Source organism: Schistocerca serialis, chromosome 10 (genome assembly GCF_023864345.2).
Source record: "Schistocerca serialis cubense isolate TAMUIC-IGC-003099 chromosome 10, iqSchSeri2.2, whole genome shotgun sequence".
Taxonomy (NCBI): domain Eukaryota; kingdom Metazoa; phylum Arthropoda; class Insecta; order Orthoptera; family Acrididae; genus Schistocerca; species Schistocerca serialis.
The window spans coordinates 205,573,222-205,589,487 of record NC_064647.1 but is presented as its reverse complement, the minus strand read 5'-3'; the positions used below and the strand labels follow the sequence as shown (position 1 = coordinate 205,589,487).

The 16,266-nt window shown below is 38.3% G+C and overlaps 1 protein-coding gene across 1 annotated transcript in view; it reads left to right on the top strand.

Moving 5' to 3' along the window:
* The window catches only part of LOC126424886 (hepatocyte nuclear factor 3-alpha-like), a 433,342-nt gene that overhangs the window by 347,001 nt on the left and 70,075 nt on the right, over positions 1–16,266 (top strand). Inside the window, exon 2 of the mRNA XM_050087719.1 lies at positions 3,912–4,008. Within this exon, the coding sequence (XP_049943676.1) occupies positions 3,924–4,008 (85 nt within the window). The 5' untranslated portion in view covers positions 3,912–3,923. The remainder of the gene's footprint in view (positions 1–3,911; positions 4,009–16,266) is intronic.

Here is a 16,266-nt window from a genome sequence, read left to right as displayed (position 1 = left end):
TCTTGTAGAATCACTACCGCGGAAAAAATTGCTGAACTTAAGTTAGCCTAGAGGACAGTATAACAGAGTGCCACAAGTACTGGTAGCTTGAAATTTGGGTGACTGCAAATGAATTTGGTGCATGGGCACAAAAGCTGGACTACCAACCAATGGAAACATCTAATATGACCTCTCAGGCCTACTTTGTTTGTGGAATGGAGAACACCCGGGGAAACAGCCCAAGTTTCTTCTTAAATCTGTAGAGGCACCTATAGGAAAGGTTACTCAGATATTTTGTTAAACAATTTAGGTGCACCTGTACATTCCATGACACAAACACAATTTATATCAGAGGAATGCAGCTTCCAAGTTAATTGTGCCAACTCTGTCACCAGAAATGCTCGGTACTGATTTTGGAGAGCGTGGTGATCAAATTACACATATCTAACCCTTGTAATTAGCACCTGGGACTATTATTAATTCTTTGTAGCTGCTTTGGAAAAACAGTTTAAAGGTCTCATATCTTCCAGCACCTTCTGTTTCTAACTGCCTTTATGTCGAAGGGAAATGAAGCCCAAATCTTTTACACCTTTCGAAAAATCTTCAAAAACTTGGAATAGTGTTTGTAGTGAGTAACAATATAATTTCTGAATACTGGGCAGTGTAATTGTATTAGAGAGTATGTGTCCTATTATCTTATTCCAAGGCTTAAAGGAATAATTAATTTTACAAGGGAGGGACTTGGGGGGGGGGGGGGGGGGAATAAAAATTGTAAACAGAGAACTTGTCTTCACTACAGCATACAGGTTAAAGTGCAGTACTTACACAAAGATGACGGGACTTCCACTATGAGTGCTAGCATGATGAGCTGCATGATGAGTCTTTGAGTTGAAGGTGACATCATCAATGGTATTCGGGATTTGTAGGCTATGTACTGACTTTTAGAGGATTTAGGCTGTTCGTAGCTGGCCTTTTGTATATTAGATTGATGCTCATATAATTTTTCTGAACCTTAGTTCTATAGTGAACAATTAATTGTAAGTAGATGGCTTCTGTTTTTGATGCCGTCACACTTCTGCTGCCACCTGGTCTGATAAAATTCATGAAATTTACTGGTTGTAAGCTGGACTTTTAAGCAATACACAGAGGATCGGACTAGAGTAAGGCAGCCCCACACATTGCCTGCTGTTGTAGGACTGACTCCGCTTACCTGTTGTCTCTCAACCGATGAAGTACACTAGCGAAGATGGGTGGCACAGTTCCCAGCCACAGTCTAGCCCGACACTTCTGCATCAGTCGTCAAGTCAGCACTGTGGGGCAGGGGCATGGGTCAGCAGAGCTAGAGTGGGAGGGGATATTGGGGGGCCAGTAGTCACGACACCCAGACTGGCCACTGTCGAAATGACAAGACTGGAATCGGAGCGCATCAAAATTCTCGAGGTGAGGTTCAGGTTCAGATTAATCTCCTTGACACTCTGTACTTTAGGCCAGAATAATAGCTGTTTGTTTTCGTAGCATTAATGTTCTGAAGTATTTTCTCTCTAATCAACTGTTTGCCACATGCCCCATTAGACTGCATGTCCATTTTGCTCCACAGTGGTGTTGACTTTTACTTCTGTTTCTTTATAGAGTGGCCTTGCAATGTGAATATACTATTTCATAAACAAAGATTCTGGCAACTGGTAGAGGTGTGTGTGTGTGTGTGTGTGTGTGTGTGTGTGTGTGTGTGTGTGTGTGTGTGTGTGTGGATTACAGAAAGCACTATATTGAGTACAAATATAAATAGATATTAGCAGACAAGGCACTAACACTGAGAACAAAGAAAAAGAGAAAAAGTAATAGAGATTTATGGATATTTGTGCAGCATAGAGCTTGAAATGATTATTTTAAAGTAACATTAACTCAAGATGTAATAATTTATTACAGACAGTGACCAGTGTCTGTAACAGTTCTGGTTAAAGAGGATGTGTTACCTTACTTTGACAGAACAGGAGAGTGAAGTTGTACTTTACTGGCAGTCTCCAGCTCCGCACTTGCAGTGCATCTCCCAGCTATTGTCGTGAAATATTCCATTGCCGGTATTAACAAGTACTATGTCATTGTACTGCTATTAGAGATATTTATTGTTACATCTAAAAAGAAATAATAAACATGCATCAAACCTGTCTTTGGACTGAAGACCACAATAATATGATTTGTTACAACCCTTCTCTTTAGATATTGGACCATTTATGAAATATGAGAGCCATCTGTGTTAACAAGGGACACACTGTATACCACCTATGTTTAAAATTTTAACTTTTGAAAAGTGTTTTATTATCTCTGACTACGTGATTTTTTTTGATAACTGCGCTCATTTATGGGATACACAGTCTGATATAGCATTGCGTGTTATGTTTGTCTGCTAACCAAAGATTTTATGGGTACATTTTTATTAGTGTATTATATGATTTAAAAGAAATGTAAATCAATCTCACTATTGATGCTTCAATGAATTATTAGGTGGCTTTTTATCACAGTGGTTTGGTATGTGAAACTTTCCTACCATTACATTCAGTGACTATGAGAAATGTAAAAATTCAAAGTGAATAAAGAATAACACATGCACCTAATTGTATACACCTGTTCCCATCATTATGCAGCAGTATGACAGATGATTGTACCTTTCCTTATAATGAGATGTATATTATCCCGTTTTAGAAATTGTAACTAATTTTTTGTTACATCATTTACAAACATCTGTTTTATAAATAATGAGACATGAAATAGTGTAGTCATCCAGAATGACTAGGATGTATTTATATGTTGAAAACCTTTCTTCAATTCTTCCCAATGTCATCATTATTTCAGAAAACTTACATTTTATCAACTGTTATATAACACTTTTATTTTCTTTGTGTACTGGAATCTCTTAATGGTGTTAAACTTGACAATGTGTTTCAAGAGAGATTAACATCTGTAATAATGAGTTAAGAATCAGTTCAGATTACATTGTCATACAGTGTATTGCTGTATTTTGCCATTTATAATAGTTTATAATTTGAATATATATGTATATAATACAACATTTCTATCAAACAAGGAATACTAAAGCGGAAGTAATATTTTAGTTGAGCTTGAACGGGCATTTTGCATGGCTTATGAAAAAATATAACAATAAAGAAAGAAAATTTATTTCAAGATGCAACAAAAGCTTTGGACAACTCAGCTTGCTGTCTGCTGTCTGGAAGTGGGGACTGTCTTAAATTTTATATAAAATTTATTTAGACTAGAAAATTTCTTCTTTTGTGGCTAGTGTAGGACTGAATTAATTGCCCTTTTGAATTAAACAGATTAAACACTAAAGTCTTTTTAATATGTTCGCTTCGCAGAGCAATAACTTTGCTTATTTCGACAGGAGGACATTGCTCTTTCAAGGTAGAGATATGTGACTTGTTGCTACTATAACACTTTTTGAGTAATGTAGGCACTTGCAGTAGTACTAGGTAGATTTTGTGGCAGTGGGAATGATGCATCAGAATGTAGAAACTTATCACAACCATCATAACACTTTGCATGGCATCTCATTGCTCCACGGCATGTGAAGTATCTCGAGTCTGTTTTCATAATTTTCTTCCAACGTAGTGTGCATTACTCTGTCTTGGAAAGGCTGTAGTGTTTGCTGCTGGGTGACCACATCCTTCTTCGTACAGCACAAGGGAGTTCACCCCCCGCTTTCACTCGTAGTAGAGCCCTCCGTCCTCGGCCCTCGGGAAAAGGGCCGAGAGACGCGATAAAGCTGTAGAATTCAGAGCCTTATTGAACTTGTTCTTCAACTTCTATTCTGAAGTGACTGTACCTTCATCTTCTCTGTATCAGAGGCTGTAGCGTATTTTTGAATGCTCTTCACTCTCGTTCATGCCCTTTGACAGTGCAGTTAATTTTTGCCTCAGGGCGGTGAGGGTATGGTGAAAGCAGAGAAGCCAGCTGGCCCTGACGACGATGACCTCACTTCCCTCACGTGGCTGCAAGACAAGAACCTCCTCAAGGGTGAGCACAGCTTTTGCCGCTTTCCCCGTGTGTCCCACGGCACGTAGGAGGAAAACCGGCTCGATCGATAGATAGTTATTACTACTGGTTGTAGGCACTTTTTCTACAAACCCCAGCTGCAGTTGAGTGCATTGTACAGACTTATTTAAACTGACATTTGTGACTTTTTTGTATCGACTGAAAACTGCAAGGTGTATCAAAATGACACTGACAACATTCCGACAGCATCGTGTGGGATAGCAAACAGGTTATTTCCAACAGGGAACCCTTGTCCAGAAAAGCGCGGTTAGAGTGCAGCAGAGTTTTGCGATACGGCTGTTGCTACGTATTAATTTCTTCAGGAAACCGAACAATAGTAGTAAATTATTAATTAAATTACAATATGCATTAAAGATTTTGACCACCTAGTTGACTGCAGAATGTGCACTGGTGCTGTAAAGGTATGCCCGCACACACACAAGTGGTTAAATATATGCAATTGTGCTCGCAGGGTTTTAGTCAATGTGTGGATTTGTGAGGTGCTCTGGTGTTACAGGAGTAGCACTTCCCAGATTCCTTACACTGCTCTACAGAAAACAATAAGTTATAATATCTGGTAGTTATGTTGGCAATAAAATGGCCCCTTAAACTAATTTGTCAGTTTGTGTGCAAAACATTCAGATAGTGCTGATGATTTACGTCCAAGTATGATGTGTATTGGTGTCATACTCCTGTGAAAATATTGGTGTACTGGTACACAACACAGGTTGCCCGTTTATGATGAGAACTGTGGACCATGTGGAACTAAGGTGCATGTGGAAGAAAGCTACAGGACACAGTCCGTGCAACAATCTTGTGCCAATGATATCTAGGTTGCCATTATTATGAAACCAACTGCAGTCCAAAGATACTTTAATGCCACAATTCTCAAACATTGACATTTGATAGCCCCAAACTGCGCATTTCCTAGCAAGAGTTTCCTCTTGACAAGTTATCAGTTTGCCAACCTGCACAGCACACTAATCATTGTCGAAGTTGTTTTGATACATCCAGTATTGTCACTATTTTTTTGTGAAATTTTCAGAGTGTTATATTAAGTTTAACACTTGTTTTGTCTAATGATATTTAAATCCCATTTTTTTGCCTTTTGAATGACAGTGAAGGAAATGTGGAGTGAGCCTCTTACAGAGTCAGGCCAGAGAGTCATCACTTATGAAAGACGATAGCTATAATCGAGAGTTATGGCACTGTAAATAGGACAGTCTCGTTTTCTTGACCTAGCCTGTGGCTGCAGTGTCTCCATTTTCCAGTTGTCATTCCATCTTTCTCACTCTTTTTCACAGTCTCTTTCTTACTGTAATAAGCATCTATCCATCTCGGTTCATCTTCTACGCTAACTGTGTAACACCCAGATTGACTACCCTCTTCTGTCTTTTCATCCCATGCTGAATGCTATTACTACTTGAAATTTCCTTCCAGTGCATTTGCATTAGTGTCACTAACATTCTGCTCACATCCTGTCACCTAGTCACTGTTGCCCATAAGCAAGGCTGAAGGATTACTGTACTGGCACACTGTTTGCAAAGTTTTTGCTATCATCTGCCATTGTTTTTGATTTGTGATGCCTCTCTGTTCCAGCCTTCACAGTGTTATTTTCTTTTTGGTGTAATTAGTATGTATTGTTTCTTTACATGCTCATAATCAGAAATCACACTGAAAAATATTATTTATTTTTGTTTGTTATTAATCCAGTTTTATTTTGGACATTAGTTTGTAGCTAATTTGAACAGAAAAAAATTATAGTGGAAAAAATTTTAGTGCTCTCTTAATTGAAGAACAAAGTCTTAAAGAGTGATTTTGGCAGTCTCCCATTGAGTTCATTACATCTTCTTCTACTGTGTTATTGCGTAATAAAACTAATATGGTCAGTCTAGATGGCAGAATGACTTTCATCGTTGATAGCAGTCTGTGTGTGTGTGTGTGTGTGTGTGTGTGTGTGTGTGTGTGTGTGTGTGTGTGTGTGTGTGTAGTAGATCCTGGGGAAGACTGTTGGGCACATTCCCATTGCAGGTATTAAAGAGCAGTGGTGTAAAAATGTGTACATTTCATCAGTTGCCTGCAGTTCCCTAAAGCTACTGTAGCATTTGTTGTGGTGTTTGCCATTTTCTTTTGTCCAGTTGATTGCCATTAGCAGGACTGAATTTTTATGTTCTTTGCTGGCAAGAGTTTCAAAGAAAATTAAGACCACCTTGTAAGGTATTGGGAGAGAGGCGCACAAAGGAAGCAGGGTAGTATGTGGAAAGGGAAGGCAGAGTAGAAGATTATAGAAACCTCATCATGTAATATGAATGGTGGGTTCCATGTGGTTTCCAAGTTGTGCAGCGGCTGTAAACCATAAAATTACCAAATAAGCAGCAACCTGTCACAAAATCATGTTTTATTTATTCATTTTTGCAAATCGATTTCAACTGATTAACAGCCATCATCGGTGCTTTCAACGAATATGGGCCCTGAGTAGTAAATACAAACATAAAGTTATGTTTGACCTCTGCTTAAGACAGTATTTACTACTCAGGGCCCATATTTGTTGAACACACCAATGATGGCTGTTAATCAGTTGAAATCGATTTGCAAAAGTGAATAAATAAAACATGATTTTGCGACTGGTTGCTACTTATTTGGTAATTTCATCATGTAATAGTTTATAAGAAGATACTAATGTGACACAATCTTACAGAGACAGGTATTGTGAAGTAAATGCATACATCATTTTTAAAAAAAGTATTGCAGTTGTGTCATTGATTATGTTATGAATGTAACATATGTTTGAACCCAAGGAGTTAGTGCTGTTTCTGTACAAAGAGTTTACAGAGAGCATGTTAGGAACTGCTGTGAAAGAGAAATTGAGGTCTGTGCTTTTGAGATCATGAATGCCTGCCAGTGACACTCAAATCAGATTGTTGTGTTATTTGAGGGCTAAATTGTGAGTCATGGCAACTTCAGTCTCATACATAAGGGGCTTCTCATCCACTTGAGCAAGAATATTTGCGGCTATCATTCATTGTAACTGTAAGACAGGCATTGACCAAATATCTTTGTCAGTGTGGCAAAGCTTGTATCTGGCACAAATTACTGGCATCGTCAAAGCATCAGTGGTGTACCATGGTTTTACTAAAATTTGGTCAGTGTCATCTTTCTGAGACTGAATTATGAAGGGAGCTCAGCACAGATGGTTGGCAGATGTAAAAACTTTTTATCTGTACGAATTGTGACCCTTTCCCTCATTCGTCATTGCTGTGTAGTCATATTCAAAAATGACTTGCATCTTATTATTATGCCAAAAATACACTCTTTGCTTTCAAAGTGGCATATGATTTGCAGTATAGTCACACGTGTCATATGTGACTAAAAGTGTATAATGTTTAAATTTACACTAAAATGATAGTATTTGAATCACTTTGAAGCTGTCTGGAAGATATGCAGCTGACATTCTCAATTCACTGGCAAGTCTTCTTGTAAAATTTAGGATAGTGTCAACATGGAAATGAGAATGTACACAGGCTATTCTTTTCAGTTCTTGACCCATCTTCTGTCAGTGTTTATGTACAGTGGACAAATCAAGTGTTTACATGTTTCATTGTGGTTGAGCTATTGCAGTAAAAGTTGATGGGTTCTACCCAGCGTGCATCAGTACGGTAGTTCAAGATGTCATTGACTGATGCTAACCATTGTCAAGAATGTTCCTGCTGCTAAGGTGTGGAAGTTTCCTTTTATGATCACAGTTCAGAGAGAAATTGTTATGTAGATGGGCTGATAGTTCAAAGAATACTTCTCACATTTTCAGCTAGTCACTTCTGCACACAGAGCCCACCCGCTGACAGTGTTCATTAGTGTCCGACACAGGTTTTCAAACACATGTACTGAGCCGGTTATCGTGCCACGTGTTTCGTAGTACTAGTGGCTGAATTTGATGAATGAGGGAACAACAGTTTTCCACCACCTACTTGGATTAGTTATCATTTCCACATCAACTCACTTCTTGTTCATAGCTTTTAGATAAATTACATATTTTTCAAGCAAATTTACTTTGTCGTTATGTTACAAACATCAACATTTATCTTATATTTGACGCCGATTAGTATGCCATTCAGACTGACAGTACAATAGTAAGCATTTATTGTTTACTTACTTTCTTATTCAACCAGTACCTTGTGTAGTTCCCTTTTCATTTCCCTCTTTTCTATCTATCCCTTTTTGTCCCTGTATGATGCTTTCTGAAACACTTTGACCAAACTGAAGAAACTGCTACTTTACATTGCTCTCCTCACAGAAATTCTCACTTCCTTCATAATTTTTGTCTCATTATCACAGAGGTAAAGCAGTAAAGTGACAACCAGCTTGGGTGATTGGCATGCATTCTACTCGCAGCTGATAGGACTGAACTGCCATGCTGCAATATCCTCTACCCCACTTTAAAACGCCCAAATTGCTGTATTCTGACAGTTGTTAAGCATTAACAATCAACCCATCGGTTTAACTTTTTGAAATATTCAACCCAATTGTCTCGTCTCTCTCTCCCCCCCCCTCCCCCACTTTCTCTCTCTCCCCCCCCTCCCCCTCTCCCCTTAGGCATACTAATATTAGCACATGTATAGCTCTAGGTATATATAGCAAGCCTTGTTTTCAAACAGTTGATGTGATACATTTGCCATGACTTATGAAGCAGCCATTGTATATTTTAAGTGCATTTCTTTAAGGTGAGGGGAAAATAAGTGAACTGTAAATGCTTTACAGCTTCCCAGTGAACAAAACAAAGAATAGTGGATGATGGGAGACATTGAACGGTATGTGATGTGTATACCCAGATAACATTGAGAAGACTAATTTCAGATGAGTAAAGGCCTCTGATACTGAAGTTTGTCATATTTTTGGCAACATCTGTGGTATGTATTTCTGATGATGCTTCGTAGTTTATCAGATACATACTCATCTCCTGCTGAAATATAATTGCAACGTGGTTCAGTTGTACAGATTTTTAACATTTCGTGAAAGTATTTAGTATGTAAATCCGCCACTAAGATCTTCTGTAGTCTGTCGTTCAGAGCTATGCTTAGTACATTTCACTGCGTGCAATACATCATATCAGCAGCTTCTGTCACTGAACTGTTCCAACATGCTGAGCACTTCACACACAGCAGCACTGCTTAAGATTCACTTCCCAGTACTATCTGGTTTGCCAGTTAAGAGCATCACATAGTATCTTCAGAAACTGTCTACTTGCTTCAGATTGCATTTTGTGCCCATCATTAGAACATGTGGTGTATATTGAGAGAATGTTAAGAAGTTGTATTGTTCAGGAAAACTGTTGGCCATAATAATTTTTAAATGAAGAGAAAGATTAGAACTGATGCAATGATAATTGTGTATGTATTATATATTGCTAAGAGGCAGCCGACCTCTGATTTCCTCATACATCATCTACTTTGATCTGTATGCGAGCGTGTGTGCACATGCACTAAATACATATCATTAATTTGGTTTGCTACATTAGTAACAAATCACATTAATAGTATGGTACATTTGCTTTAAATAGTTGTTGATGAAAATTATAATCAGAAGAGGAGCTGTTTACTTTGAAGGAAAAAAGCTCCTGTTATAGTTCACTGTTTTGCTGCAGCTTGTCTGCCACAGCTAACTCTGGAAAGTGGATTGATTAAGGAAAACAGGCCAGAGTGTAAAGGAAGCATAGAACACAGGATAGCCACAAAAACTAGGAGTTGCACTTTACAGCTCAGATTTCAAACCTGCATCCATCTATAGAATGCAAATAACTTTTACATCTGTGGGTAGTTTTTAAGAAATTAATTTTTAGAATACAGATTTCGACCACAAAGTACACATAACAGTTCAGATTCTGCGTGGAATTTATTTTTATATATTGAACAAGATTACCTTAGACAAACCTTTTCATTACGGTAGTAAAGGTTGTTAATGAGTACATTTTTTGGCATCCGATTCTGAGAATTACAATTATTGAAGAGGTTTTGATTATTACCTAAGCACAGTACTCTTAGGCAATTCAGTTTTGTGTGTTATCTGTTCCATGGGTCATTACTACAATATATTATAATGATATTGACTTGGCATTGGAAAGTAAATGATCATACCAACATTACTCCATAAATTTATCTTATTATTTGGAGTGTGTAAAATGTGTGAGTTTCTTCGTCTGGAGCTCAAGAGCAACATCTCCACATTTTTCCCTATTTACTACTTTTTATTTCACTGGACCCATCTAATAATGTGATTATCTGTTCTCTACTATGGAAATAAGACACTGACAAAAGCATGTGGTATGTCATTTATACAAGAACAATGTGGTTTACAAGTGAGTGTTTGATATTCAGTCAAACACAAGGGCATGATCATATGAAATACAGAGTGGGCCATTTTTTCTTGTTCAGATCTGTTGAAAATTCACAGTTTTATTAAAATACAGATTTATCTGTAAAGCAGTCCTTCTGCATGCTAAACTTGGACTTCATTATAAATTGATGTTTGTAAGATACACAATATTTTATCATATTATACATCTTCCTTTAGAAAAAAAAGTGGTGGGGGCGGGGCAGAGGGTACAAATTTTAACACGTCAGGGACTACATCTCAAATCATTGGCGTATTGAACGGAAGGCTGAAGAATGTTACCTGTCAAGTCACAAAATAACTTAAACACTTTTGTATATGCATCTTCAGATCTGGATGATTACTGCTTTACAATGATAAAACAATATTTTTTATCCACATAGAAGTTGTTTCACTGAAACGTATTGTGGTTCTTGGCATCATCTTAACAAGTGCGTTTGAAGTTATGGGTTTCTTTGAACCATACACCAGTCCGTTTATAGTTGGCACACCGAGAAAACTAAGTTAAGTATTCCATGTAATCAAACCTAGAAATATTTAAAGGGAGGGTCCTGTATTGTGCCTGCCCTGTGTAGTGCGTGCTACAGAGCAGAAATTGCTTTGTCAGTTGGGGTAGCCTGATGTACAATACCAATGAAATATGACATTCAACAATTGCACTCTGGTTCCTATGGCACCACATTAGTGTTGTGGCTGTGAAGGTTGGCTTGAGTCATAGCAACTGTGCTGGATGAGTTGTTTTGTCAGTTTTGATTGCTCAGTGCTAGGAACTGAACAATAGATGAAAAGGTTTGGCAGAAATGCATATGTGCATAGAGGAAGGTGATAATCTTCTAAGGATGCGCAAAATGGTGCCCCCTGGGAAACAAAATAAACTGAACTGACTGCAGTTATCCAAGGAACACCACAGTTACTGTGTCAGCCCTTAAAATCTTATCAGTTAAAAGGTCATCAAAGAGAGCTCAATTGTATACTTTGACGACTTCATTGTGGAAAAGTCCTCATTTGTTTGTCTTTTAAAACTACATGACATTGTAGCATTACTTACACTTCATCACTGCAGAGCACTTGCATATCTAATATGATAACTGCAGAGTCAAAGTGTAACATGAACGATGGTGTGCACACAGCTATACCCTCATGAGAGGGGCAGGGCCACACTGCTGTTAGCAGTTTGAAGAAGAATGCATCTTTGAAAGCTCAAATAAAATTTTCCATTGCTTGTTAATGTGTGAGTCCATCTCTCAGTGCCATGAGTGATTGCCTTATGCCCTCCAAGTTATGGTCAAATCGCAGTGTAACTTTGCACATATACCCATTGTTAGCAGGTATGTAAATTTATTAGAATGGCAATTCTTTGTGGCACATAGAAGAATCACAAGAGTGAATTAGTGTAGTTCATGTTTAATGTTGTTACCAGAGCTGGTAGTGTATATAAGGATTGTGAACAGCACCAGATGTTGAGTGATCACTGTGCAAGACACGGATTACAGGAAGACATTGAAGCAATTCAGAGGTGGGCTTCTAGATTGGTTACCAGTAGGTCTGAAGAACGTGCAAGTGTTACAGAGGTGCTTAGGGAGCTCAAATGGGAATCGGTGGAGGGAAGGTGACATTCATTGCGAGGAACACTATTGAGAAAATTTAGAGAACTGGCATTTGAAGCTGACTGCACAATTATCCTACTTTGCCAACATACATTTCCCATAAGGACCACGAAGATAAGAGACGAGAAATTAAGGCCCATACGGAGGCGTATAGACAGTTGTTTTTCCCTTGCTCTTTCTGTGAGTTGAACAGGAAATGAAACAACTAGTAGTGGTACAGGGTACCCCTCCACCACCCACTGTACGGTGGCTTGCTGAGTATGTATGTAGATGTAGAGGTAGAGATGACGATTACTCATGTGAGACAGAGTTAGCAGCACCTAACAGAGTTTGTAGGGTCCTCATTTTGGGCCACTATGTGCCCAATTGGTCAAATCGTGCAACATCCAGACTAGGAAATTTGGATTTCACAGTAGCTTATTATTAGATTGCAAAGGAACAAGAGGGCAGGCGTACTTATTGTGAAGGTTCTAGTCAACTGTGTCTGACCAACAAGAGGGAGAATCATTGTATGTACTCCAGGCACATCACGACCCCTTTGCATCTGTACCTGCGGTACAAGAACAAGTAATGGGCTCTGGAAGCTTCTGTGTCATCCCGCATCTGTGGCCAGAACTAGCAGCAGAAGGACTGTGGAATTACTGTCTCGCAACCAGACTAAGGAATTATTGTCTCATGTGTGATTGCCATTAACACCGCAACAGCTGCATTTGGAGTGGTGCTGTGACTGAGAAAAATGATGAGTGATGGCATATTGGATCCAGCAATGAAATTCTTCACTTCCCCCGATGACTATTGGTGACAACCTGGGGAGATGTACTAGTTTTTTCAGTGTTTTGGAGAGGCACAGTGATGGTACTCCTAGCATTAAGGGGGGGGGGGGTGGATGGCATCGGGTATGTATTAAGGTCACAGCTGGTACTGATTGAGGGAACTTATGACAGCACAGCAGTAACTCTCAGATATTTTGTCTCTCCATGTGAAAGTAGGATGGTGTCATTTTCCGACACGTCAATGCTCGTTCCCACATGGCGTGCCTCTCCATAAATTGTATTTGTGATGTCAAGGTACTCCCATGGCCAGCAAGAGCCTCGGATCTGTCCCTGATAGAACGTGTGGGACTAGCTTCAGTGTAAACTTTGTCCCAGTGCCAGTATCCAAGATATGAAGGAACAATTACAACAGTTGCGAGACAGTTTGTATCTAAAAATGATGCAGTGGCTTATCCAATGGCGTCAGTACACTCGTCCCAGCCAGGTGGCTTGAAACATCGTACTGCCAAATTATTTATAAATGTTACTCGATTTTGTAATCACTGAAATGACTTTCCATGTTCTCTCCACCAGTGATATTTCATTGTTTTTCCTCTTATCCTTCAGAACGTTTCGCCTTATTTGTTAATTTGCCAAATTGTGGGAACAATGGACCCTGTTCATCAGGAGAAATGCAAGAAAGCAGAGGTTAAGGAAAATGCCTGGACAATTCCTTTACAAGCCATGTTCCTATACAAGCCATGTGCTGTCTGATCAGAGATTTTGCTCAGTCTTCAGTGACTCTGTCATTGACATGGCATCTAATCTTCCTTCCTGTGTGTAAATATTGTTTTATTTTTGATTACTAAGTGGTTTCTTTTGGTTATTCATTTATGCAATAATAATAATAATAATAATACTAAGTTTATCAAGCAACATACAGATGACAGTTTTATGGTGCACTTTTGACCTCTGGAGAATGTATTGCATTGACTTGACACTTCTTCATGAGGGCAGTGATGTCTGTAATGTGACTATTATCTTGTGTATCTTCTTTTATTTTGTAAACTTATCTTCATCCAACCCTGTGGTGTCTGTTCTGTCACATACATTTAATACATACAGTTCTGTAAGAGCGTGATGGCTCCTTGACGTTTCAGTGTGGATGTCCTAGCATTGTCCGAACTCCTACGGGAACCAATAATTTTTGGGTAGGGGATTAATAGACAATGGATTCTGCATTGCAGCTTGCAAAGAGTTGAGAATTTGGGTCGGACAGGAAATGTGTCTGGATTGCATCACCACAATGCCCTGCACAGCTGGAAGTGGAGAGTTTCTTACCCATTCTTTCCCTTTCTTTACCATCCTCTGTTTCATGTAATTAAATATAAAGACTGGCACCAGTCAGCCGAACGACCCTGAGATCTCCAGATCAATAATGCCATACCACCATACCATTTTTTTTTTTTTTTTTTTTTGGGGGGGGGGGGGGGGGGGGGGCAGGAAAAATGGAATATTCACAATTTAACACAAACTTAAGTAAGTGAAATTCCTCCTCAAAAATATTCGTTTTGTGGCTCTCTGAATTCAGTTCCTATAAAGAGATTAGGCCATTGAAAAAGCACTATTGAAATTGTCTGTTGATATATATCCATCTTTGAGCTTTCTGCACACTGTCTGAGACTTAAAAACATATTTCATAGAAGGCTGAAAAACAATAAAAACATCTGTTTATAAGCTAAAATAACCTATAAATAGAGTCCAGCCTTTCTTTCTTTTTTTGTATTCTAATTCTGGAGAAAGAAAAACTTGCCTGAATACATGCAGTCTTATCAAACAACAGATTTGTAATTGCATTTGATTTTTATCACCATGGAGGTTAATCCATAGAAAAAGCTTAACTTTAATGCACTGATGAAGATTTGACAGAACTAGAATGTTTATCCACATGTAATTTCCTCCGACCTTGCCTAGGCACAGATAGTAAAGCTCATATCATCTTACTCAGAAAGTGCTGTGTCATGGTACTGTTGGTACCAGAAATGCATTGTTTGTGTGTTACTACCATAAAATCTAACGGAGGACGACATTAGCATGTGTATCAAATGAAATAAAAGTTATCACAAAATGTGGAAAAATTGAATATGCCGTCCCTCGGAGCATGGTAGATCATTTGGTATTGTATAGAATGCAAGTGCCAGTGACGTTAGTGTGTTTGTTGATGATACAAACATGCTAGTTTCCAGTCTTTAATATATCCTTGTAATGTAGTTTCAAGTAATTAACAATGACCTGCAGATAACAGTAAATGCTGTTAATAGGTCAACAGTAAATGACAGTCTGTGTGAAAGATTCCTTCTTGTCCAAATGAATAACAAAATGAACACACCAATAACTTACTAAAAAAAATTATAATTTGATTGTTCTACATTTAGAAATACTATTGATTGTGTTTTGTGAGACTACATTTTGCGTACTTATGTCATACATGGTTATTTCCTGGGATATTGCTAAAAGAGTCTGTCAGTGAGCTTATTTTTCTATGTCTACAGCTCATCGTCTAGTGGTAGACTATTTAAGAGACCAGAGATTTCTAAAGTTATTAGTGTATTTATCATTAGAAGGAGAATATGATAATAAAATGGTCTTTCATTAGTAAAGATATTTAACAGACAAGAAACTGATAATTATAAATTTTTAAAAAATTAAAATGTTTTGCTGTACACATTGCCATAAATTGCGGTATTTTGCTAAGGAAAATTTCTCTAGGTACTCAAGAATGACTGAAATAGTAAGATAATAATTTTTCTTTACATAGTAAAGGTAACCATTTCCCACCAGTAAGGAATTTTAATCGTATATAAAATAATTATACACATAGGCATGTAAATAGCAGTGCAACAACATAACTAGCAAATTGATAGCTTTTTCCCTTTTAAATACTGTTGTTCCATTAATTACTATATTGCTTGAAAAGGAAAACTGAATGTAGAAAATAGTTAAATGAACAAAATGACTTGTTGATCCAGCATCCTCTCTCCACTCCATTGCTCCATTCATCCATGTCATTTCCTCTCAGAAAAGCAGTATGTGCACTACTGGCCATTAAAATTGCTACACCACAAAGATAACGTGCTACAGATGCGAAATTCAACCGACAGGAAGAAGATGCTGTGATAAGCAAGTGATTAGCTTTTCAGAGCATTCACACAAGGATGTCGCCGGTGGCAACACCTACAACGTGCTGACATCAGGAAAGTTTCCAGCCGATTTCTCATGCACAAACAGCAGTTGACCAGCATTGCCTGGTGAAACGTTGTTGTGATGCCTTGTGTAAGGGGGAGAAATGCGTACCATCGCATTTCCGACTTTGATAAAGGTCGGATTGTAGCGTATCGCGATTGTGGTTTATCGTATCGCGACATTGCTGCTCGCATTGGTCGATATCCAATGACTGTTAGCAGAATATGGAATCGGTGGGTTCAGGAAGGTAATAC